We start from the raw sequence: 26,416 nt of genomic DNA, 5'->3' as shown, positions 1-26,416 counted from the left end.
AGATGCTCTTATCCAGAGAGACTTCCAAAAAGGGTGTTGTCTATCTAGAGAAAGTATCTTTGGTTAATAGGTTAGAGAGAAAGCTAGTCCTGACCTCAGACACTGCTAGAAACAAAAGCCCATGTTGATACCTACAGAAAAAGCAACAGAAGTAAACACAGCGCATTGCAATACATTTCAATAAGTGCAGTACAATACGCTAAATACTTAACTCAGTGCTCACTTAAGTGCTGTAAAAAGAGATGTGTCTTCAGTCTGCATTTGAAGACCGCAAGAGACTCTGCTGTCCAGACAGTGCCAGTACCCTGCTTATTAGGTGCCCTGCTTATTATTAACTTCAAATTTAAAGCAGGGCAGCACAAAAAAATCTTGGATATGTCCAGAATAATTAAAAGATTCTTAACTGACTGAGATTTAAATAATAAAGCAATTTATATCCAGATTTAATAATGTTTTAGGAGTAGAGAGAGCAATCTCGAAGCAGATAACCTGACAGAAAAAAATCATATTAATGGGCAATTGCAGTATAACATTTCATTCTGAAAAAAAAAATCATAGAAACCACCAAAAGTTTCTGTTAGTTCCTGGTGGCATCCAGTACTCAGTAATGCATGTTTTCCTGATCAGTAGATATCACAGCCTAAAGCACTCTAAAGGTTTAACAGGTGTTCTGGGACTGACTGCAGTTGCATTTGATGATTTCCTTATGAGATCTAAAAGTGTCCTACAAAAAACTAGTGGTTACCACTAGTGCAGTACTTCTCCATGGCCCTGAAGGCCCACTACCTGACACATTTTAGTGCTTATTCAGCTTTAACACACTCATTTTAACTGACTAATTGGCTGATAATGAACTGGTTAGTTGGACCAGGTGTTTTGGGAGCAAAAAAAAGAATTTCACACTGCAAGATTTCTCAGTTAGCCAGATTACTTAGGCACAAAGTCAAGCTTGTCCAATAGGAAAAGAGCTGAGGGACATTCTTATTGGAGAGTCCTCGTCTTTGGGCTTAAGGTATCTGGTTAACTGAGAAATCCAGCTTTGTGGAATACCTCCCAGAGCAGTTGACCTCGGGGCTGAGAAGCACTGTGCTAGTCCATGTTCACAGATTTACGTTTGAGTAGTTTTGAGAAGGGAACTTTTATTTTGAAGGCTGAACTCTAACACGCCGGAAGTGACTAACCGACAGAGTTTATCCGTCTACATCGCTGGTTTCGGTGAAACTGAGCTGATAGAGCGGATACAGAGCAGATCAGGATGGCAGGAATGGCGCTTTATCTCGCAAACTCCAATATTACTGTGACGGACAGCATGGACACCGAAAAGGTAAATAAACCAGTTACTGAAGGCTAGTCGGACATTCGTACCTAATACTAAATCTAAATAGAACCATTGCCTTTGCTAAAGAACCCTTGTAGAACCATATTTGAAGAGTGTAACGTTATATTCGTGCTTATTAATAGGCTGCTGAATTAAACCGTTTCTTATTTGCTTTTTAGTTTTAATGTGGTTGATCTGAGTGCCAGGTTTATTTCCGCATGATATTCAAGGGTGAACATATCAAATGGAACTTAACTTGCTTTTATTTTGCTTTAATTAATGCCTTTAATTATTTTCAGTTCAAAATTGACTTATACAGTCATCTAATTCTGCACGCTTAAAAAAAGATGCTTTTAAGTCATCTTTAGTAAAAGGATAGGTACTGTTTAGACCCATCAGTTCTATATAGAACAATTTGCATGCTTGAATAGTTCTTTGCATGGTGAAATGGTTCTTCAGATTGATGGAGAATGTGTTTATAAGATGTCGAGCTTGTATGCAGTAGCAGAGCCCTTTTTCGTGCTACAGTTGATCAGCATGCCAGGTTTAATTCTGCATGATATTTAAAGGTGCACATGTCCTGCAAATGAAAGTTAACCTGCATTTTTATTTATTTAGTTAGTTATTTATATATTTATTTATTTACTTACTTACAGATCAAAGTTGACTGTGCAGTCATCTAATTCTGGCCAGGGTATCGAGCTTCACGTTATTACACAAATATTTGTTTTCTCAGAAACATGTATTTTGTATGAAGTTTATTTGGGCGATAAAGTGCTTTTTACATTATAAAGATTGCATCTCCTTACAATGTAAAAGCTGTGGCTGAGCAAAAGTTTCATTACTTTTTTTTCTTTTTTGTCTGTATTTCAAATAAATGTGCACTATTGCAAAAGCATAACTTCAAGTACATCATGTCTAAAACTATACAAACTCCAACATTTTTTCTGAAATGTATAGTTTTAATAGGCCGTATGTCCCCAACAGTCTCTACTTGTCTGGGGTGGCTTTACACTAGATGTTGGAACATTGCTGGGAGGATTTGTTCAAGCATTAGTGAGATCAGGTACTGATGTTGGATGGTCAGTTCTTGATCACTCCAATTCATCCTAAAGGTGCTGGATAGAGCTCCATCACTCCAGAGAATGCAGTTCCACTGCTCCACAGCCCAATGCTGGGGGGGCTTTATCCACCTCTAACCCATGCTTGACATTGGGCATGTTGTCCTTAGGCTCATGTGCAGCTGCTCCAGAGTGTCTCATTCTATTGGTCAGTGCTTTTCTATGGAGATCATACAAGTTGTGTATTCTTTTATGCATTTTATTTTTCCTCTTTCTATAACATAATGTTATCCCTTAGACTTTAACAAGCTATTTTTGATACTGCCTCTTTTTGCCTTGGATTGTTCCTTATTAATAAAGCAGTCTGGGCTGAAATGCTCCTTTTAACTTCATTGTGAATGGGCAGGGCTAAACTGCTGTAGGCTGAACAGGCCGATGTATATAAATGAGTTTGTTGTCCTGACATCACAGAAACAGTGAATTCAAAATGAGCTGTTTTTGCATTTTAGTTTCCATATATGGACCGTATGGACTGGGGGTGGGGGTGAATAGCAGTGTACATACAGCATCAAACTCATATTTATTTAAAAAGTGAGGGTAATTCAGTATTTCATGATATTGGCCTTTTAATGTAGCTGAGTTTGTTCATTAGAGGGCTGTTTTTTTGCTACAGGGCTCCAGCAAAGGGAAGGATTTTGAATGTGTCGAGCTGGGAGAGCTGGCAGACAAGGAGCAGTCCAAAGAGAAGACTCCACGCAGGGTCATTCACTTCTCCAGCGGGGAAACAATGGAGGAGTACAGCACGGAGGAGGACGACGACTCAGAGAAACATCCAGAGAAAAAAGACCTTTTGTCTTCAATAGACACAGTGTGTGTCTGTGTGTTTGCGCATGCGTGTTTCTGTTTATGTTTGAGTCCCAAGAAATTAGCGTCTGAGAGTCAATCCCAAAATCACTCAATTTTCTGATGCCAGGCTTTTGAGAATCAAGAGTTGACTCAAAAGCTTTGGATTAGATTCCAAACAGATGTTAAAATTTTTACCTGCAAGCACATACAGAGCCAGATATTCCACCATCACTCTTTAGACAGCTTGTCTGAAAATGTTTCCTTCCACAACACATACATTACATAATGTGGCTGTGTTTTGCACAATACATAATCCGGCTGTAGTTTACACTGTCTATAATTCGACTGTATTTTATTTGGGACAAAGTGATAAACAAAGTAACGTAAAATTTGTGGTTCACTGTCAAACATTGTCATTGCTGAAATATCTACCCACCCACAGAAGTTAACAGAGGAGAAACACTTAAGCCCCCGTTATTTAATTTGCACTCCGAATTTCCAAATTGCTTAAACAAAATACGTAGTGTAAATAAACTGATATCTTGCTTCCTTTGAGAATAACCGATGGTAACACACAGTGTTTCCCACATGTCTGAAACAAACCTAGGTGGCGCACCTTGAACGGTTTGGAGGAATGTATGGTATCCAAACTCCTCCAAATTATAGCATTTGTTTACTTATTTGGGTATTTGAATAAGGCATCAAATAACTAAATATTAAACCTTCTATTTTCTGTTTTTCGTTTTTAGATACCTCATGGATTTGCCTAAAGTAAAGATTTAGGCTGTGGAAATCACCACAGGGGAAAAGAGTGGTGCTTTGCAATAGTGACACTGCATGCCCTTGTTTATACATAAAAAATATCATGCATTTTTTCTTTGTCATTTTTAAAACAGGACAAAATGGAAACCTGACGTATGTACTTGTGTAACCTATGTAAGGGAAACACTAAGCACATTAAGTTAATATGTCATGATCCAATGTCATTCATACCATTAATCAAAATAGTGTATTCTGTTCTTTTTATTTTTGCCAGATGTCCTCAACCTATATGTTAGTTTTTAGAATTGAGATTGTGTGAATCAACCACTGAAATGAAGGGTTGATTCTTGTCACTTAGAATCAGAATTGGAGTTGACTAAAAGTTCCTGAAATCGAACAGCCCTGCATGAAATGATGTCAGAAGAAAATAGAGATATCTAATCTAAAATGAGGCAAATGGAAAGGATTAGTGACAAATTGTTGAAACAAAAATAGTAGATTAACGCTGTTGTTTTTTCTTCTTCTTAATTTGCAGTCTAAGCTGACGTGGGGCCCATATGTCTGGTTTCAGATGTGGAGGGCAGCTACATCCACTGTGTCAGGTAGGCTTTTTACTGCTTTACTCAGTTGCTGTCAAAGTTGGGTACTTTAGGTCATGCTGTAAAGTAAACTGTTGTAATTGTGCTGTAGTAGGTGGTCATTTTTTATTTGCAGTGTACCTCTAAGCCTGATGATTAATTGTGCGTTTATTTATTTTTTAATTATAATATGTTATTTGAGAATATAGCATACAATGTGCAATGTATAGATAGGAAACAAGAAAGTAAAGAGGGAAGGAGAAGGGGGGAAAGGCAGCAAATAAAAGTGGCAGTTAGCTTGAAAACAATTCATTGTGCATTTATGAACAATAATGATACACTATGTGGCCAAATGTATGTGTACACCTCTTCTAATTATTGTGTTCAGGTGTTTTAGCCGCATCCATTGCAAACAGGTGTATAAAACTCAAGCACATAGCCATGCAATCTCCATAGACAAACACTGGCAGTAGAATGGGTCATAATGAAGAGCTCAGTGAATTTAGAAGTCAGGTTGTGAAATTTTTGCCCATGCTAGATCTTCCCCTGTAAATTGTAAGTACTTTTATTGTGAAATTGAAGCACTTAGAAGCAACAACAGCTCAGCCACAAAGCGATGGACCATGCAAATTCACAGAACAGGGCTACCACGTGCTGAAGCACTGAAGCGTAAAAATCGCCTATTGTCTGTTGCATCACTCACCACAGTTTCAGACTGCCTCAGGAAGCAACATTAGCAGAAGAACTGTTCAACCTTCTTGAAATGAGTTTTCACAGCCAGGCAGCTGCAGACAGGCCTACACTCACTATGTGCAATGCCAAGTGTTGGCTGGAGTGCAGTAAAGCATGTCACCACTGGACTCTGGAGCATTGGAAACATTGTTCTCTGGAGTGATGAATCACATTTCACTATCTGTCAGTGTGATGGATGAATTTGGGTTTGGCTGATACTAGGACAGCTCTGCCTACCAGAATGCATGGCGTCAGCTGTAAAGTTTGGTGGAGGGGGGATAATGATCTGCAGATTGCAACCTTGTTCAACACCTTTGGGATCAACTGGGACATTGATTGCGAGCCAGGTCTTCTCATCCAACATCAATACCCGACTTCACAAATTCCCATAGACACACACCAAAATCTTATAGGCTTTTATAGCCACAAAGGGGGGGCAACTCTGTTAACTCTATGCCTGTGGTTTTGGAATGGGATATCTAACAAGCACTTGGTCAAGTGTGGTCAAGTGACGAGTGGCCATATAGTGTATTTCACTCTGATTTATTCTCATGTTTCAGCTTGTGACTACCTGGGTGAGAGGATGGCATCACTGTTCGGAATAACTTCAGCCAAATATCAGTATGCCATTGACGAGTTTGACAGGATGAAGAAGGAAGTATGTGCTGTACATAATTTATGCAGTAGTGCTGTTTAGGGCTGTCCCTTTTTTTGCCCTGTGACATCATTGGCTAATACCTAGTCAGAACTTCATTTTACTTTATACAGTTTAGCTTTACAGGAAGAGCATTTCTGCAATTCTGCATTGTAACTGTAATTGCCGAGCAGTTATACCAGTGTTTTGATTTTTTTACGTCAATAATACAATGTGCATAATGGTATGCTCTCTGAATTGATATATACATATGTACTGATATAAACATATGTACTGTATAAAAGTCTTAGGCACCCAAGACAATTGTTTAAATTGTTATGGGGAGTAAGTTGCCAATAAAATCACTATATACCATTAGAATAAATGCAAATAAATATAAATACTGTAAAACATAATAAAAATGTGCTATTTTCAGTAAAGTTATGCATATGTAGGTTAGAAGAATATAGAATACATCACCTGATTTAATTTAATGGAGGATTGATCACATAAGCTGGGTATAGAATAAACTGGTAATTGTAAATACTGGACTTCCTAGAGGAGGGATTTGGAAACTGTTAAACTAACATGCACACAGAACAATCAGAATGGATTGTGTATTTGTTTATTTGTATTTACTCTGAAGTTATTGTTTCTTAAAGAAATAAATGCTTACTGATCTTTTCTCACTCTTTACTTTTTCCTCTCTTCTGTCTGCACATCCTGACTCCTTCTGGTCTATTTCTATCTTTCATCTCTCCTCTTTTTAGAAGGAAAAGGAGGTTGAGGAGTCCTGTTTCTCGGAGGAGGCTGAGAGTCATTTTGAGGAGCAGCAAAGTGAAGAGAAGCCAAAGATAAACCAGCCTGAAGCTGCTTCCACTCAGGACATCAGCACCACTGAAGCCTCTTCTATACCTAATACAGTCAGTGTCCATGTTAACCCAGTGAGCATTTAATCACCATCAGACACCTCATCTTCTCACTGTGGTTTTACTCTAGCACTGCATAGGATAGTTAGCATGACTCTGTCATGGATAAAGGGTGCTACTCTCTCTTAACATCTCTTTCATTCTGGTTGTGGTAACGTGCTGATCCTCACCTGATGGTAAGTTGAATTACACTAAAATGACTAAAGCAAAGTAGCCGAGGGCCTTAACCTCACCTTGGGCCAAAAACACAAGCTTTTTTATTGTAATTTTTTTTAAATTCCCTTAAGTGAATTTACTGAGACACTCTTTCAACTCTTGGAAAAAATAAAGGTGCCAAAAAGGGTTCTTTAACCTCCGCATAATGTAAAGGTTCTATACTGTTGAAAGGTTTTCCTAGAACCATACATCCAAGAACCGTTTCAGAACCTTCATTTTAAGCAGTGTATAGCCTGTCGTATGCAAAAGTTTTGGCATTTCTGGTCAAATTATGTGTTAATTACATTTTGATTTGATTACATGTTGATTTTGTAAGTAAAAATAAGCTAACGTCTTATACAGGGAACTTCAGCGTATTCTTTTAATTTTACTGCCATATTTCTATTTATTTGCCATGTTTAACATTTTGGAAAAACCAAAACAATAAATACAAAATATGCCATATCTTTTGCGCATGTCACATGTTAAGTTTTAATTTTTCAAATGAGTTAAATTCAGTAAATAAACAGTTAATGTGCATTAAAATATGCAGAAGTGTGTTCTCTAGTAGAGAATGTGCTAACTTATTATCACTTAGATAATCAACGCACAGTATCTTCACTTTTATAATTTTTTACTTTTTTGCAAAATTTGAAAACTCCAATTGGGTGTGTTCCAACAACTACAGCATAGCTGTTTATTTTGTGTGTGTGTGTGTGTGTGTGTGTGTGTTTGTGTATGTATTTATGCACAGTACAGTGCAAAAGTCTTAATCGCCCAAGCAAAGTGTTTAAAACCATTCACTTGGGATCTGTGTTTTTATTTTACCAACAGAAGTGCAGTAAAAGGCAGGTGTGTTATTTTTTATCTTTTGCACAGTACACTGCCAAATGAAGGTGCCAAAAAGGTTCTTTGAAGCCATGCCATAAAAAAAATCATTTTTTTTTTATAAATTTTTAATGATGTCTTTGTGAAGAGCCTTTTTGAAGTTTACAAAACCTCCACATAATGTAATAGTGTAATGTCAATGTCAATGAAAGTTTTTTCCTAGAACCTTACATCCAAGCCAAGAACCATTTAGGAACCTTTATTTTTAAGAGTGTGTATAAATGCTTGGCTAATTGGTTGCCAAGTCCTCTATATGAGAAAACAGATAACACAGTGTCTCCGAAAAATAGGAAATCTGGATGAAGCCTTAATCCACGCACTGAGGTTTTTATTTGTATATATTACATATTTATTAGTTCATATTTATGTATTTATTGTAGTGTTTTTAATGTGCTTACTATTCTTTTTGATGTAAACTTTAATTGTTTTTACATTTTTTAATTTAACACTGAAATAAATTTCTAATAATGGAAAAAGATAGTGAATTTGTTTTATTGTACATTGCCACAGTGACTTTGATTCTGTTGTAGTGTGTAGTGTCTAACTCACTGCTGGCTTTGTTATTGGTGACAATGACCACTTTGTCACAGTTGATGTAACTCTACCATAATTAGATCAGTCTGAAGTCCAGCGCATCTTCATTTATGAAAACTGATTAGAGCTGGACGATATGTGTCTAGTTAACTTGTTCCAGATGGTTTTTAATTCAAATACAAGTTCATACATAAAAACTGAATAAATATGTTTCCATTCTGCAAATCTGTCTAATACAATAAGATGAAACAGAACAAAACGATTTAGTTTAGTACCGAGTAGCAGCAGTGGAAGAATGACTTCATTATTAACGCAAAATTAAATGTCATCTGATATCCTGATGCCGTGATATATTTGAAAAATGTTATTAAATTGAATTCAGCACTCAGCTGATTACCTGATTACTAGCTGATTACCTGCTAGTAATCTGTACCAGCCCAGAGATAATCTGTCTGTGTCCTAAATTAACATCACAAAAAGATCAGTGAGTCAGTTACACTGTAACTCATGACCTGATGTGGGTTATTGCTTTTCAAAAATATGAAATACAATATGATAAAATACACCAGTGTTTACTTAAAGTAATTCTATCCAGGCATGTGCACAGAGGGTCCCCTGCCCTTTCAGCCTTTGACTGTACAATGCCCTTGTGGTCGACGCATATAATAATTGTACTTTATATGACCTCTGCCATTCTTCAAGATCAGTTTCAGCGAGGTGTGGCTCGGTCCCGCCCAGGAATAGAGTTTGTGGGTTAGCTCAAGTTTCACAAGCTTCCTTGCACTTGGGTCCCCCCCAGTGTAGTACCAACTGCCTGTGTGGACTGTCATGGTCTGAAGCCTCCAGCTCACAGCCAAGTGAAACTCAGTGTTCCAAAAGTGTCTGGGTCATGGCCTAATTAAACTACTACCATAGTAAGAAGTGTCCCAGTTGTTGACCCCTGCTCTTAACCTAGTCAAACTGCTACAGAGGTGAGACATATCCCAACTCAGCCTAGTCAAACTCCACTACCTTGGTGAGAAATATCTTGGTTCACAGCCTAGTCAAACTCCACTAACTTGGTGAGAAGTATCTGGGTTCACAGCCTAGTCAAACTCCACTACCTTGGTGAGAAGTATCCTGGCTCAAAGCCTAGCTGAGCTCCACTACAGAGGTGAGAAGTGTCCTGTCTCACGACCTAGTCAAACTCTGCTCCCAAGGTGAGAAGTGTCCCAGCTCTGGCTTAGTCAAAAGTCCCCTGCTCACAGTCTGGTTAAACTCTACTACCACAGTGACAGGTGTACCAGCTCCCAGCCTAGTCAAACTCTGCTACCAAGGGGAGAAGCATCCTAGCTAATGGCCATGTCAAACTCGCACTCCTACACCGAGATGCAGTGTCTCTTGGCCAGTTCTCAGTCGATGATGGAGTCCCGAACCAGCAGGGAAAGTTCAAAGCAAATCAAGTGAGAAACAATAAAACCACAAACAACACAAAATAAATAAACAAAAACTAGATATAAAGTGGCAGCTAAAATGAGTATCATAACAAGTATAAGCGGGCACACACGGTGCACATCACCACAGGGCTAAACATGCAATTGTTTTCATTATTATGAAAAGCAGAGATACATGCCAGGTTCCTGGAGCTCTTAAAGTTATAACTCAGAGGTTGGTAGTAATTAGATTGTGTAGTGTAAAATGTTGAAGCTTTGGACACTAAAGATTGGGGTGTCAATCCCTGCTCAGACAGTAACACAGGTGTTTTTGCCTGCAATCGGAAAACTCAAAACTGTTTGGTTACACTTAACACTCTTATCAAGAAAGTATATTTTCAATATGCTGTGACATATATTATGCTGAATTCACTTTCAGTTGCCTTTTTTGTCCCGCTGAGCCCTTAACCCTCCAAAAGTACTGTGTATGGGCCTAATTCTACAGAGGAATACAGTTTGTAAATAGTGAAACATGGTTGCAAAACAGAGGAGAATGATCAGCGATAAGTCTTTGAGTAGCACAGTGCTGACTAAATGATTATCCTCTTCTCACAGTAGCCAGAAAATGCAATTTTTGCCTATTTTAGATGCATTTTTTCTTCCATAACATCAGTGGAATATATTTTGATGTGTGTATGATTTACAAAACTACTACGTACATCATCTCGGTACAGCTATCTTTGTGGAGAGGTGTTGATCAGTTTTCACAGCAGGGGTTTTTCACCCCTCCCCTTTCATGTCTACTGCTCACTAGCAGCTCAACACAGTCACAACATTTAGTTCATTTGATAACAGTAAGAGAGAAAATATTATATTTCATTAAATTACATATATTTTCATAAAAATATCCAAATGGTTTTGGGGCCTCCTCACTACATATCGAAACAGATATCCGTTTTTACTTCTTATGCAAGTAGGTTTAAAAATGGAGCCAAGAACATCTCGGTCATATCCTCTCCATTCAGATTAGTCTGTTGATGTGAAAAGTTTTATTTAACCTCATTGTTTTTGTTGTATAGTTAGACATATGCAACAAACATGGTCGAAAGTAGATTAAACAAGCCCATATGATTTAGACAGAGCTTGGAGAAATGCCATTTACCTTAAAATGCACAACCTTTATCACAACTTAGCAACAAATACAACCTGGAAACCTAGAAGAATATCAACAAGGAAGACTGCTATAACAAATACTGATAAACGTTATGACTGGAATTCATTAAAGACTAATGGGTGGAGGAGAGAATGCAGTAACAAGGATGAGGTATTATGAACAGTCTTCATGATAATAAATGAGTCTCCTGCAAACAAAACAGCTTGGCTCACTAAACCACATTGAAGCAGTAATGCATCCAATGTGCTCAATTCAAATGTGTACACTATTTCTACATTAATAAAATATATAAGCACAGTTTTATCTTTCACTTTTGACAATAATTTTGTGGTTTGATCTGATATATTCCTATATTGATCTGGAGATGTGAATAAAGTCAATGCATTACTTTTTCACTGCAGCCCTTGGCTGTGACTCAAAGACTGTACATGAAATTATATAACCATTATATGTAGACTAGGTTGGAGCAAGAATCCCCCTGGAGTAAGATCTCCCTCCCCACACACACTATTTTCTCTCTGACCAAGTAATGTTGCCAAATCTAACAAATTTACTGAGCTGTGGTCTAATTCAGCCCTGCAATGGACTGGCGACCTGTCCAGGGTGTATCCTGCCTTCCGCCCAATGACAGCTGGGATAGGCTCCAGCACCCCACCGCGACCCAGAAGGATAAGAGGTTTAGATGATGGATGGATAGATGAATGGATGGTCTAATTCATTCTGAAATTTCATCTGAATCACTTTATTCCTGTCTGTTGATCTAATTTTTTGTCAGTGGATAATAGTGATCTACACATCTATTTTAATTGTTACAAGAAAAGTTGTTAAGGGTTGTGGTGAGAGTAGTATATTTGGGTTTAAAAGAATCATTTTTTTTTCTTTTAAAGTGAAAATTGACCTCCTTAACATATTGTTCAAGAGATTTTGTTTAGTTTGATTATATTCAAAAAGACACAAAGTTGTTCGCTGCACTTTGACTGGATAGCTAGCATTAGTGTTACATGTGTTACACCGGCAATTGCAATCATTATCTAAAATTGAAATTCCCATCACTGTTGGGACAACACTTCAAATCTTCATTTTCATTTTTTGGCATAATTTGAAATCGCCAGATGACCTTTACATAATGCCACAATTTCATGATGAATAGACCAATAGAAATTCCCCAAAATGACTAGAAATAAATAATTTCTACATTAACTTCCATCATAAGTTAACAACATTTTTCTGTCTACTTCTCCTGTAAAGTTTGGTGATATGAGTTTTGCTGGTCCGTTATGAACAATAATCATTTGTATTTACTTGCCATAAACTGCTTGAACTGTTATTGTTACTATAGCTGCAACAACAAAAAACAATAATGATTTTGTATAATAATATTGTGTAATTACTATCATCAATCAATCAAGAACTACACACTTCAAAAAGATGTTTTTAAGGGTTATTTAGTATTTTAGTATATAGAACCAAAAACATTTTCATTCTTAAAGGGTTCTTTGCATGGTGCAATGGTTCTTCAGATAGATAGAGAATGTTTTGTATATGGTTCTGTATAGCACCAAAAAGGGTTCTTCTATTGTTGCAATCTTGACATCGTAACAATAGCAGAACCCTTTTTTGTGCTTTATAGAACCACATAAAACACATTCTCCATCTATCTGAAGAACCATTTCATCATGCATAGAACCATTGCTTTTACTAAAGAACCCTTAAAGAACCATCTTATTTAAAAGTGTAGTTAATTCATTTTAAGTGTTTTTGTGCTATTCTTTAATTAATATGTTTTTCGGACAAATGTAAAGGGGAGATATAGATGATACATTCACCAGGGGGGCTTTTATCCCCAGGTAGTGGGGCTTGCTCCAATAGTGGAGGAAGATTTCCATTTAAAAGATTTTTGGTGCTATAAAAACAGAAGTGTCTGCTATTCTGGTTTATTTGCACAAATATGGTTTAGTTTTACAGTAAAGGAACTTTTTTTCCTAAGTGTATGTTTTACCTTTACTTTAAATTTTAAGCTATTTTAAGATAATCTGAGACTTTCACTTTAATTTTTATAGGGTGTCTTTCACTTTTCTTTGAGCATTTAATTGGGTAATGTGCACCGTACTTCAGCTGAGAAAAGCATTTATTTTTTTACCACTGATTTCACATATCAAATATCAAAAGTGCAATACACCAGAAGACCAAACATTTATCTTGAACTGACTCTACACATCTTTTTAAGAGAAAAAGAGTGCAGTTACTAATCCCACACTGTCATGTATTAATTATCCACTAGGTGGCAGTGTAGCTACTGTAATCCAGTCAGAGTCCAGAAAACTGTTCTTGAAAACATTCTGCACTGTTTTTAAAAATATATGTATCATTGTTAAATGAGCACATAGATAAGTTCTCAGGAAAACCGAACCCATTTGTCATTAAACGTGTAGGCAGTCATGGTCACATGGAGCATATTGTAATCCGCAGGGAAACTCCAGAGCTAAAAATGTGACTCCTTGTAACCTTGTTTGTCTACAGCCGATATCCTTTGTCCTGAAATAATACCCGAGGGAATCACCACAATGTTGTCAAGTTACCCTTTGGCCGTAATGTCGCATGAGACTAAAAGTTCCTCAGCCATGTTGTTAATCAAGTTTAGCAACAAGTGCTGGCAGTGAGCTTACATGTAATCTCCCAATTAAACTTAACAATGACAATGTGATACAGAAATACTTGTTCATATAAAAGTGACATTTCTTCTTCTACACAGCGAACATTTCAACTTTGGCAAGTGAACACATTTTAAATCTAGTATATATCTAATACTTCTAATATTTCATGTACTGAAATTATCTTATTACTGAATTTCAGCACTGTTTTGAAACAATCAAAATTCTCTGCTAATGCAATAGGACAGTTAATCAGGGAAAAATACTTACAAAATTCATTATCAATAGGTTGGATAATCTTTGAATTGTTTTACATGTATCTCATAATGCAAAATGTTATGTGTAATCACCAAACTTAAGATGATTTCACTTGCCAAGACAGCTTTTTTGTGGTTTATCTACAATAGTACATGGCTGTTTCTATTGACCTCGACTTAGGGCTTTGCATTTCTCTGTATTCTTTTGAACTCATTCACTGTTTGGGTTTCTGCCTGTCACTAGAAGCTTGCAGCTGCAGAAAAGTGAGCAAGCTGGCCCCTTTTTTAGCCAGACACACCACATCACACACCTCTATTTAGTCTGTGAGGGCCCCTGTGGTGAAAATAGCAACACTCCCCTTTTGTACTGATCTAGGAACAGTATGCACTGCTAAAATCCTCCTAAAATTGCTAAGAAAACCACAGAATTGGTTTGGCACCAGCTAAAAAAGGGCAAAGTGAAATAACCGCCCTTCTTCCACTAGCATCTACCTCTTGCTGATGCTCTGGTGGGGATTTCCACCATTCATCCCATTTCCTGGCCCTTCCCCAGCAGTGTTTTCTCCCAGGCACACTTAAACGCAAGCCTGCTGTCTCCACACACCTTTTTAAAAGCAGAGCAAAGACATTTGAAACCATGGCAGAGTTAAAATTCTACTTTGAATCAAGCTTGCAGTGTATACAAGTACTTTTGCACTCAAAGAAAAAGCCAAGAAGGCTAAAGTACCCAGACAGCCCTTCTAATTAGTACATTCAGCTGCTTTAAAGGGAAATTTCACAGATTTTTTAAAATTTCTGCATAATTTAAAGCGGAGTGGTCTGAAGAGCAGAATGACTACCAACTCAGATTTCTTTACAGAGGTGGTGATAGGAACCAGGGGTCACCATGTCTACAACGCAAATGTAGACATTTTATTTACTATTTAAAAACCACCAGTGAACCTACACCTGTCTGTTGAGTTTTTATATGGACTGTTAATGATGGTAAAATAGTGTGAAATCCAAAAAAATAAGTTTTCTTTGGGGACTATTTTGCCACGCAATGACCTGCATGTACTTCTCTGCCAATAATGTAAGTTTAAAAATAAATTTCAGACCAAAATCTAATTGCAAAACTAGTATAAAACAGTGTCTCAGACATCAGGCAGTGTATTCATAACCGTTTTATGTAATAACTTTCTGTGAGAGAGCTTTTAGAGATGGACGTCTGGTTCCTATCACCACCACTGTGAACAGTTCAGACTCTATAAGTTTCTCTAGAAAAGAGCATTTCACATCAAACCACTTTCAATGACTTACATCTTAACCATTTATTATGCAGATAATCTTTAAAAATCAGTCAAGTTCCCCTTTCGGGGTGACATTGCTGTCACGGGTTTTCAATTGTTCACTTACAGCTTGTATAATCTCCATAGATAAGCATTCACCAATGGAATGGGATGCTCTGAAGCAGCTGAGCTTGAGCCTAAGGTCACCATGCACAATGCCAAACATGGGCTACGGGGATATAAAGCCTCCCAGCATTGGGCTGGGGAGCAATGGAACTGTGTTCTCTGGAGTGATGGAGCTCCATACAACTGGACTGATCCAGAACTAACCATCCACCATCTGTACTAGACCTTACTAATGCTCAATCAAATCCTCACAGCAATGTTCCAACATCTAGTGTAAAGTCTTCCCAGAAGAGTAGAGGCTGTTGCTGTCACACAAACTCACTATTAATATTCTTCATTTCAGAAGAAAGGCTTTTAGTTTGTAGATTCTAGCTACAAACCAGCTACAAACTGCATTCTGCTGCAGTTCTGAGTGCGACAAGTCAAGAGACAAGGCCTCATGTGCTAAATGGTGTCAAAACAAAGTACATGCATATGATAAGTGTTACAGCAGAAGCTTGTGGAGCATGCAGAGCACATTAAAGTGTTTTTGCTGTCAGTGGAAAGTCCCTGCACCGCCTTCTTGTGGTGTGCTTTGAGTATAGAACTCAAGATACAGAGGCGAGGTCAAACTTTCCACTCAGTTCTAAGGGTGCTAACCGCTGTGACTGCTTGAACTCTATGGCGCTCAACTTAGCATGAACGATTTTGCTCTTGTGAAGCTCTCAGGTTCAACCTGTTAGAATTTTCTCACTACCGTGCTGCTGGAACACATTGCAATTACTCCTAAAGGTGGATGTGAGAGTGCATCCCTCGTCTGTGCACATTACCGCTTCGCACACATGGTGCCTCTGTGATAATTGTCCATGTGCCTGGTGGGTGAGGTGGCAGCCGCTGCACTTGTGAAAGGATTTTTGATTTTTTGTGTATGTGTCTTTTGCAACAGTGGTTTCAAAGCATCTACATAAGATAGACGGCTAGATTACAGAAGAAGTTGCGCAGTTTACAAAAGAAGTTGCAAAAGACAGACAGATAAATTACAGTAGAAACCATTGTATACAGCAGTAACTACCTTTAAAAGTAACAGAATTAACAAGGTGCTTACAAGACACTTAAACTCCACAGATTTAAAAATGCATGCTTTGACAACTGTGAATATTTGCATACAGCACCCAAGTAATATCTTGTCTGAGATGTTCCTGTGATGGTATCAGTGCGTAAAAGAATTTTCCAAATCAGTTGTTTATAGTTTTCTATAGCTCCCTATGCAATGCCTATCACAGTTGGATCACTAGTGTTACTTAACAGCAGGCATGTACACAGATAGAGCCCAGAAGGGGCTTGAGCTTCTGCCCCATTTGCCCTCAGATAGTACAAGTTTTGCCTACAACTGAGGCATGATTACATTGTCTGTCTTGATAGGAGGGTCTGCAATATGTTGTTGATTTATTTAAAGTAGCACTATGTAAGAGTTTGTTAAAACCGAAAGAAGTAGCATTATTTTGAGTGAGGAGAATAAAAACAGACTAAAATATGGTGAGTATGCACTGCTGCGAGATGCCCTGTGAAGCCTGAAATAATCATTTAAAAGTCAGAGGTGTCGGGTTGGGAGTTTTTCACACCACGCCATATGTCTATACATATTAATGTTACATGCATAGGTGCAAAAAGTAGGTCCAGCTTGATGTTTAGGCCTCTAGACCACAAAATGAACATTATACTGATGAAGACATGATGACTAAAATGTGACGTGACCAATTTTATATCTTTTATGTGAAGTTTTATTTTTTCTAATATATTTGAAGTCAGCAAAAAGGAGAAATTGTGCACTGAAATGTACAGAAACTGTCACATATAAGCTTGTAAAGGAAATTTGGCCTGGGGTGCTATAACTTTTGCATATGACTGTACATATATCAGTCTTATAGGCAGAGTAACAAAACAATCTGTTTAATTCTGAGGGTTTAAGAGAGGTTGGAAAATGGCCATGTAAAAATAAAAAAGGACTGTTTTGGTGACATGAACCCGCACAAACTTCAGGAGAACAAATGTAGGAATATAGGCCCTTTTTTAAGAAATTGTTGTTATACAGAGATAGTGAGGGATCCAGGGGATCTTTGCTTTGCTGTAGTTAAGCCCCCTCATGTGGTGGTGTCTGATTAGGCTACTTCTTTTGCCAAGACCACTCTTTCTGGCATTCCTCTGTGTGATTGTATCTGTGCTGTCCTGCTTTACCCTGATGTGCTGAGAGATTCTGTCCTCAGTAGTAGCTTAAACATGAGGGAGGACTTCCTCAGCATTTTCTCCTGCGTGGGTGGGGAGGGCCTTCCTTCTTCACTGGAATGGAGGCTTCCTCATGTTTGTAGACAAGATTCTATGGCCCTCCTGTTCTGCATGTACCACATACTACACTTTGCAGAACAAAATTAATCTTAGTGCCAATTTCCACTACCTTTTTCTCGTTTACTCAACTTCTGTAAATAATGTATTACACTAACTGATGTTCTGTTTTCATCACTAAATGAAATATTTGTTGTCCTAAGAAGTACAGTCAGTTAAAACTCTTTTATATTAACATTACATGGTATTAACATTACATGCCATTTCATATGTGTCTCCGATATGGACTGAATAAAGAATGAAGGGTTACCGGCGTGATGGGTCAGTCCTTAGTGATTTCCTCAGTGTCCATTGGTCAGTTTCACACAAAATGTAGACAGACACACGAATCCACCAGTTCCACACAGTGAGAGGCAGATGGCGTGTATCTCAGCCCCTCTTCATAGCCTCATAACTCCGGATGTGAGTCACGTATGATCTCGTGATAAGATGGAATGGAAAGGGCGACTCTACAGATTCAGGAAATGTTTGAACTGTATTTCTGCGCTGGATTAACAGAAAAAAAACATAAACAGATACAGAAACATTAAGTTTGATGTGCAGGTGTGTTCATAGACCCCAGAGGGTTAATGTGCTAAGTACAGGTATTGACATGCTAAAGGCAGGCCACATTACTTTAGATATGTATATTATGAGGTTTTGAATTTTGCATGATAGACTACAAAAAATCTGACTTGTTTTTATCAAGTTGATTAAATACAAATCCTTAAAAACGTTATACTCCATTATGTAAAAATAGCAGAAGTCAACTGGCCTGTCTTTATCATGTCAGTATCTGTACTGTATTGTGTGAGGGGTTGGTGTAGTGTTTAACACTGCTGCCCATCACACAGCAGACTAGGGTTCAGTTCCGACCTTAACACCCAAAAGAGTGCTTGAGAAAAATGCCTCGCACTATGTTCTCCTACATCTTTCTGTATAAGAAGCATCTGCCAAATGCTGTAAATGTGACAGGAGAAGTTAGTATGACTAATGGGTATAACTTTGGACAACAAATATTCTTCTGTGAGCTCCACTGAATCTTTCTTTTATTGCTGACAACAGAATGTCAGTGAGAAGATCTAATTATTTACAGAAGTTGAGTAAACAAGAAAAAGCTAGTGGAATTTGGCTCTAAGATTTGTTTTCCTGCGCAAAATCTAAAATGCTACTTACTACAGCACATTTACTACCCCAGGGTCATCAGGAGGGCACTCAACATCAAGGATGGCACAAACCCCCAACATAGCCTCTTCATACTTCTACTGTCAGGCAGACGCTATAAGAGTGTGACGTCCAGCACAGACAAACAGTTTTTTTTCCGCAGGCCTTCAGACTTGTGAACGACTCTTTCACACACTGCCCCTTCCCATCACTCCGACTGGTTGAACTCTATCTAACATACACACACATAAACATTTATTGCTGCTGTCATTCTCCCGTTATTTGCAGTAATGCACAGTGCACTTTATGACCGCTGCCCTCTGTCACTTTATGAGCACTGTTCACTTTGCACAATTCTGCACAAGTAACTTAATTACTAAGTTTACTTATTTGTGTCTCACCTTTTTTGAGATTTTTTTGTGAATGGAGGATCAGCTAAATAAAAAATTCATTATTTCATTGCACAGTGTAACCACCTGTTTTACTATACATATGACAATAAAAATCTTGAATCTTGAATCTTTATTGTGATGACCAGCAAACATGATGTTTGAAACAAAAGAGCAAATCAGCCACTACAGCTGTTGTTTTGTGAATACAAGCATCACCCTGACACTTGACCCACACACATGAAGGCTGATTCATTCATTGTGTTTGCGTTCATCCCTTTTAATAGGGTCATAGGGTCACCAATGTGGACTGGCCATTTTAGGGGGGTGGTGTCCAACAAGCATCCAACCTGGCTTCTATCACATCTTACATTCTGCACAAATACATTTCCTGGTCGACTAATCCTTCAGCCATTGTGTAACACAGACAAACTCAATCTATTGTTTATGCGCTGTCTTCTGTAGGCTAACTGATGTGTAAGACAAATGTGCATATTTAATTGCTTATTAAAACTAGCTGTAATGGAGAAATAACATGTCTATTCCAGCCTAACTTTGTCTATGTTCCCACACACAGGCTGTGTCTCAATACACACACTACTGCACAAAGTAGTATAGTCGTATGCAAAAGTTGAGCACCCTCAGCCAAACTACATATTTTGTTGAGTGAAAATAGGTTAACAAATCCTTTGCTGGTAAAACACATAAATATGACATTTTTCTGCAGATTTTATGCACAATTTCTATATATGTGCTAAAAAAAACAGAGAGTATTAAATGTGCCACAACTTTTGCACAATTTATGTTTTTTTTTTTCAGTATGTTAAAAAAAAAAGTAATAATGTGTTAAAATGTGCTGAAGTGTGTTCTCTGTAGAGGATGTGTTCGTATCCATGTTGTTTAACCAAGGGCACCCAAACTTTTGCATATAACTGTATGCACCATTGGTGGTGTAACTGAAAACCCTTGCACCTGAGCCAGTGAGTGGGCGAGTGTGTGTGTATGTGAGAGAGAGAGATAATGACAGGACTAGAAAAACACTTTACAGCAACGTCAGTAAATGGAATACATGTAGATTGAGACTTTATATTTAAATGTGGACATTTTTACATCCAGTTGAAGGTACCAACTAGACAACAGAGCTCAAAACTAGACTCTCCGGTCCAAAACCAGACATCTCACAACTCTAGCTGGTCAGTAAAATAAATCAGCATGTGGATCTGAAGTTTTCCGTGACCCACCATGTTTCCTATCACTGTATAAAAGAAGCTGCTGCCTTTATTGTTGTATGCACTGTGATAGTTTCTTTACATGCACACACATGCAGAACACAAATCTCATCACCATTGAAGGGATTATTATTGATTAAAGTGATGATAAAAGGCCACTAAAGTGTGTAATATATTCCCATTCATGTGGTTGCTTGTTTACAGTGGTAGTTTGTGACAAAGACACAAAACAAAGGTTTGTTTCATCACCTTCTTTACATAAAAATGCAACAGTATTGAGAAATTATGTTATTAAAGAAGAGTGGATTAAACAGAAATAGCTGCTTTTTTCTCTCTGCATTAAAGAGTTGAGTTACATTCATTAAAGAAGATGAGTTTAACACTGACATATATAGGTCATGAGGCATGATTAATCTTTCTGAAATGCTAATGATGAGATCCCATGGAAGATAAGCAGCTTGCTTACTTTCACAAATACATTTTGGTTCAGTAAGTGGCTGATGAACTTTCTGTTTCATATTTCAATACTTCACTTTTTTCAACTGCAAGCAGGTAACAGACGTGGGGGCATTGTATTGTCCAATGAAATGTTTTTCTCATTTTTGACATTGAACGAATTTTGGAGACACACCTCCTAAGTTCAGTCTTAGAAGTTAGTTGATCATTTTCTGAAGTAATCCAAACACTTTCAGTGATGTTGAGGTCTGGACTCTGGGGTGGTCGGTCCATTCTTCAGCTTCTTTGTTTGATGTGTCTGTCTCCTCTTCTCAGTAAGGCTTCTTGACAGCTACACATCCTTTCAGACCCATAGCACTGAGTTGTCTTCTCACAGTGGAAGGATGGACAGAAACACCTGTGGATGTTTTCAGATCTGAAGCAGCTTGATTTTCTCCTCTCTCTCAAAGAAGAAAACTTTAAGTGCTATTTATTTGATGCAGACAGTTTTCATGTCTACCGGGTCTTCTAGGTGGTTGTTAGGAGTCACAATTTCTCTGTATCAGTTTTGAAAGCTGCTGTTTTTCACCTATTTTCCTTTGACTTTTCCTTCATTATGCAAGTGGATTATCTTATGTCTAACCTCCTTAAAATATGAATAAAAATATAAAAATATGAATAGTTTGGCTGTTTAGACTAGAAATGTAATAAATGAAGGGTGAGCTTTGCTCTTTTGCACAGTAGTGTAAGTAATAATGTTTAAATGATTATGTAATGTAAATAGGGGTTAACAAATTAGACTACATCAGTCTGATAGACTTCTGTGCCTGTTTTTCTGAGAGCAGCTGCTGATTAGGAGTGAATTAACCTTCAATGAAAGGCGTCTTCCCTGTTATTGGGTGAGGCATGCAGTCACGCCTGTGGAGGACTGCATAGTCCTCACTATTGCAGAAAGCATGGAAGTTTGTCAGGAAACAGACAGATATGGACTCATCCATTCTAAACACACCCTAAGTGACACTCCGCTTCCTCTTTCTGCACCATGCCCAGCATTTTCATGATTAAAATAATGCACAGACTGACGCACAGCCTGCAGCGTGAAATTAGCATGCATGTTTCGAGTTGCTTTGTTAGCTTTGAAGTTCATTTCACCACTGAGGCCAATTTGACTGTTGCTTTTATCTGTAGAAGATTGTAAAACAGATAATTTTGGAAGGAAGGAAGTGCAGATGTAGAGGTCTAAAATTGTCACAGAAAGGAACTCCCCGACAGTTTGATGTGTAAAAATAAATAATAAAGAAATAAATAAATGTGATGACACAGAATGAGTGTTTCTTCCAGACATTGTCAACACAGCACAGTTACAAAAGCCCTCTTCAGGAATATCATCGCTGCATTCGTCATATCTGAAGAGGAAATATGGGCTGTCATGCAATTTCCAGTCAGACTGACCCAACTGACTTTTAAGTGAAGCACTAAGCAGTCACACACATACATGCATGGATTAAATGACCTCTGTTTTAATTTAAATTATTGCAAAACATTGTGCTGCAATAATGGAAGAATCTCTGACCACTGTGTTGCATCCATAGCCTGCTGCCAAAAATACAGTGTAAACAGTAGGCTATGGTTATAACACAGTGGTCAAAGATTCTTCCACATGCATAACGTTTTGCAATAATTTAAATTAATACAGAGGTCAATTAACTCATTCATGTCCAACAGTGTAATTTGGTGAGATAAAAAAAACACCACAGTGTTACAGTCATCTTGCCCCTAACAACACCACTCATTAGTGACACATTTTATGTCATATTAAATCAATCTTATTTATAGTTGTACATGTCACTACCCCGCCACTGAAACTGTTTTTCCTCCACTATGATGAAAGGAAGCCAAAAGCTCTGCGATTAACACTGTTTCCGAAGCCTCCTTTTGTAATTGTTTGTGACTCGCAGAAAAACTTTGATCCCAAGAGTAACCAGTCATCAGTGACTTGATCACAACTGACATCAGAACAGCTGTGGTTGCTCACTATGTTCAGCTTTGAACTACTCAGACTCTGACTTCTTGAGATGTGCAGGTAGAAACACATGCACTATAGGCTAACAAATTGTATTGTACTAAAATGCAATTCTTGGAGAATTCTTAAGGAGTTCGCAGATAATCTCTTTAGAAAGTTTTATTTATTTTCTTAAGAAAATCTTAATTGTTTTTGTATGCAGGCAGTACACTGTTAGAAATAAAGGTTCTGTGAAGGTACATTTTCTTGTTCATCAAGGTACAAACAATATAAATGTCCCCTTAAAGGTACAACTGTGCACCTTAAATAAGTTTTGCCAGGTGAAAAGTATGTATTTGTACCTTTTCATAACTTAATGTTTTAAAGAGAACAATAAAATAAAAAGCCTGGAGGCGAGACGGGGTGTGTGGAGGCAGTACAACTTCGAAAATATAATTTTAATGGAATATGGTACAGTTATGTTCCCTGACTAAAGGTACTGAGAGGTACCCTAGAGGGTACCACCCCAGTGATAAGAGGGGCACTGGCCCAGTAACAGTTTTAAATTTAAAGGTGATGGTGGAGGAAATCCTGCTTGGTTCATTTTCATAATTTATGTTGTGAAACTCATTAGAAGTTACAATTTAAGAGGTTTACACTGCCAATTCTTACAGTCTAAGACAAGTATGAGACTGTCATAAAGTTAAAAAATATTTGAGAACATACTACATCTAATTGTTCTTAAGAGAGAGTTAAGAAAGTCAAAAGTTTATTTGTATAGCGCTTTAACAGGCATTATTACAAAGCAGCTTTACACAAAAAAAATAATTATGCTCATGGGAGTTTAAAGGCCTCTGTTGTCTGTCTGTTAAAGCTGCTCTCATGTGAATCTTTGTGGTTCTCTGCATGGAAATACAGAAGAACAGTTTGGTTTGGAGGGTGGAGAATTCTGCAGCACTCCGGTTCTTCTTCAGTGCTTCTTTTTTGTGCACAGAAGTGAACAGAGGCACGTGCGGGAATTCCCCCCATCTGAGCGCCTGCAGATGTAAATCCCCACTCCAGACACAGCTGGAGAAAGACTCTTCCCTGTTTTCTCTCTGTAGCCCACCTTTTCCTCCCTCTCGCTGTTTCTTTCTTTCTTACTTTCTTTCTTTCTTACTTTCTTTCTTTCTTTCTTTCTCCTCTATCTTTCTCTTCATATCTCTTTTTCTATCTGTCTCTTTTGTGGATAGTAAAAACATATCAAATGCTAAAAAAGCTAGTAATGATAATAGTAAATTTAAAAGAAATAAAAGTAAAAAATCAACAAACTATTAAAATTGCAACAGAAAAGTAACTTAACAAGTAACACAGACAATGTAAAAGAATATCTTGGCAATGTCTCTTCTTTCTCATCTCTCTACCCCCCCCCACCTCATTTGTAATATGGGTATTATGTGTTTTAATGTGCCCTGTGATGGACTGGCAACTTGTCCAGGATGTTTCCTGCTTTCTGGCCAATGACTGCTGGGATTGGTTCCAGCACCCCTTGCAACCCGGGAGGATAAGTGGCTTAGATAATATGCGTGTATGTGTGTGTGTCTGAAATGCTGCTCTGAAACAGGTCTGATCTCTGCTCAGTGTCTCAGGTGCAGGTGAGCTGTAGGAGCTGCTGTTGATCAGATGGTTGTGTTAATGTTAGAATTCAGGTGGAGGAAACTGATCCTCACTGAGAATTCAGACTGAAACACAGCACAGCCTCCAGGCGTTCTGCAGGACTCATTAATACACACCTGGGCTGCAGACAAGGGGAAGTTCAGGGGATTTCTGAGAAGAAGAACTGTAACCAGTATAAGGAAGTGGAGGATAAGCACAAGGTGAATTGTCTCTGAACACAAGTTTCTCAATAAAGTTGATCACAGTGTGCTAATGAAAAAATGAATAGATCATTCATCGCTAAAAAAATAAACTGATTAAGAAGGTGTCTGCATCACTCCATTTAATAAAGTAATTAGCATTAATACAGACATCCATACAGTTTACAGGTTGGGTGCCCTTGGTGTGTATATATCGTCGCTGTCAGAACAAAGCCTCATATCTCCATTTTTGTTTTTTGTTTTTCTACATACTTTGAAAATGGCAGTTTTCACTGTGTCAAAATTTTAATAATTCATAACAAATAGACCAATCAAAAGGGTCCATTGACTTGCATTTAAATTTAAAATACATTTCCTTCCCCAACAACGACAATAGCATATGTGTATATCTATCTATCTATACGTGTATATATATATATATATATATATATATATATATATATATATATATATATATATATATATACATTGACTTTACTGTCAAACACACACTAATTGCCCCAATAAATGGTTATACATGATTTCCTTCAGGTGTGTGCACAGTACAAAATGAATATCTTACTTGATATATTATAAGTTATTTCAACATATTTCATTTTACCTCTACCTTTACTGTACTGGGAAGTGCTGAAAGCTGGCAGAATGTGCTGATCAAAGTTTGGTTCCAGTAATGCATGTGTCTAGAAAAGGGAACTATGTGTATAGAGACTGGGATGAGCACTCCACAGAAGTCGAGGGTAATTCCCGCAGTGCTGGAAGCTGCTTGTGCACACATTCCTGTCTATTCAAAATAGTATGCAAATGTCAGGATCAGAGTTACATCCCAAAAGGTGTTTAAACATTATAAACCATACTTAAAGTTGGACAGGTATGCAGGCGTATCCAGACTTTATAACCAGACCAATAAAACTCTGTCACGCTGTTGACTGTGTTAAATTATTTTAATTCATTTACGTTACATACCACAGGACTATTCTAACACATGACAGATAGTTTGACATTTATTCCTGATTTCCATTATTTCTGGTTTCCTAAACTCCAACGACACAGAGGCGATTCCAAAAAATGTGTTTCAGAGTAGCTACTAAACAATTCATAGTAAATACTGAAAGATACATAGTAGATATTGAATCATTCAAATTAAATACCGAATAATACATAGTAGATACTAAATAATTCATAGTAAATGCTAAAAAATATGTAGCAGATACTGAATCATTCATAGTAGATACTGAATACTTTATAATAGATACTGAATAATTTGTAGTAGATACTGAATCATTCATAGTAGATACTGAATCATTCATAGTAGATACTGAATCATTCATAGCAAAGAATAACTAAGATTACTAACTCTAATAAGTCTGCAGTTTAAGGGGTTACTCTGGAATTTAGGATATGTTTAGTATGATGAAATCTTCATGTCAATGGCATGCAGAAATTCAGTTTTTCCAAGTAATCCAGATTCATTTTCACTTCAGAAGAAGGGCGGAGAAGCCAGTATTTCCCTCTCTTACTCAGCCATGGCAACATGACGTATCCAGCAGGGGCTGAGTTTATTTTTGGCGTTGTCTTCAGTCTTCCCATTTGTGGTCGGTATGGAAAAACAATCCCTACA

General features: G+C 37.6%; 1 protein-coding gene across 1 annotated transcript; it reads left to right on the top strand.

Annotated features, from left to right (window-relative positions):
- The first annotated feature begins 1,182 nt into the window (after nucleotides 1-1,182).
- Nucleotides 1,183-8,394, top strand: LOC118815988 (protein FAM177A1-like). Its single transcript, XM_036582457.1, has 5 exons — nucleotides 1,183-1,324; nucleotides 3,053-3,247; nucleotides 4,523-4,589; nucleotides 5,858-5,955; nucleotides 6,702-8,394. Exons 1-5 carry the CDS (start codon nucleotides 1,256-1,258, stop codon nucleotides 6,885-6,887), a joined length of 615 nt encoding a protein of 204 aa, XP_036438350.1. The 5' UTR covers nucleotides 1,183-1,255; the 3' UTR covers nucleotides 6,888-8,394.
- Nucleotides 8,395-26,416: the final 18,022 nt, after the last annotated feature.

Source organism: Colossoma macropomum, unplaced genomic scaffold (genome assembly GCF_904425465.1).
Source record: "Colossoma macropomum unplaced genomic scaffold, Colossoma_macropomum, whole genome shotgun sequence".
NCBI lineage: Eukaryota > Metazoa > Chordata > Actinopteri > Characiformes > Serrasalmidae > Colossoma > Colossoma macropomum.
This window is presented reverse-complemented; position numbering and strand designations above follow the sequence as displayed.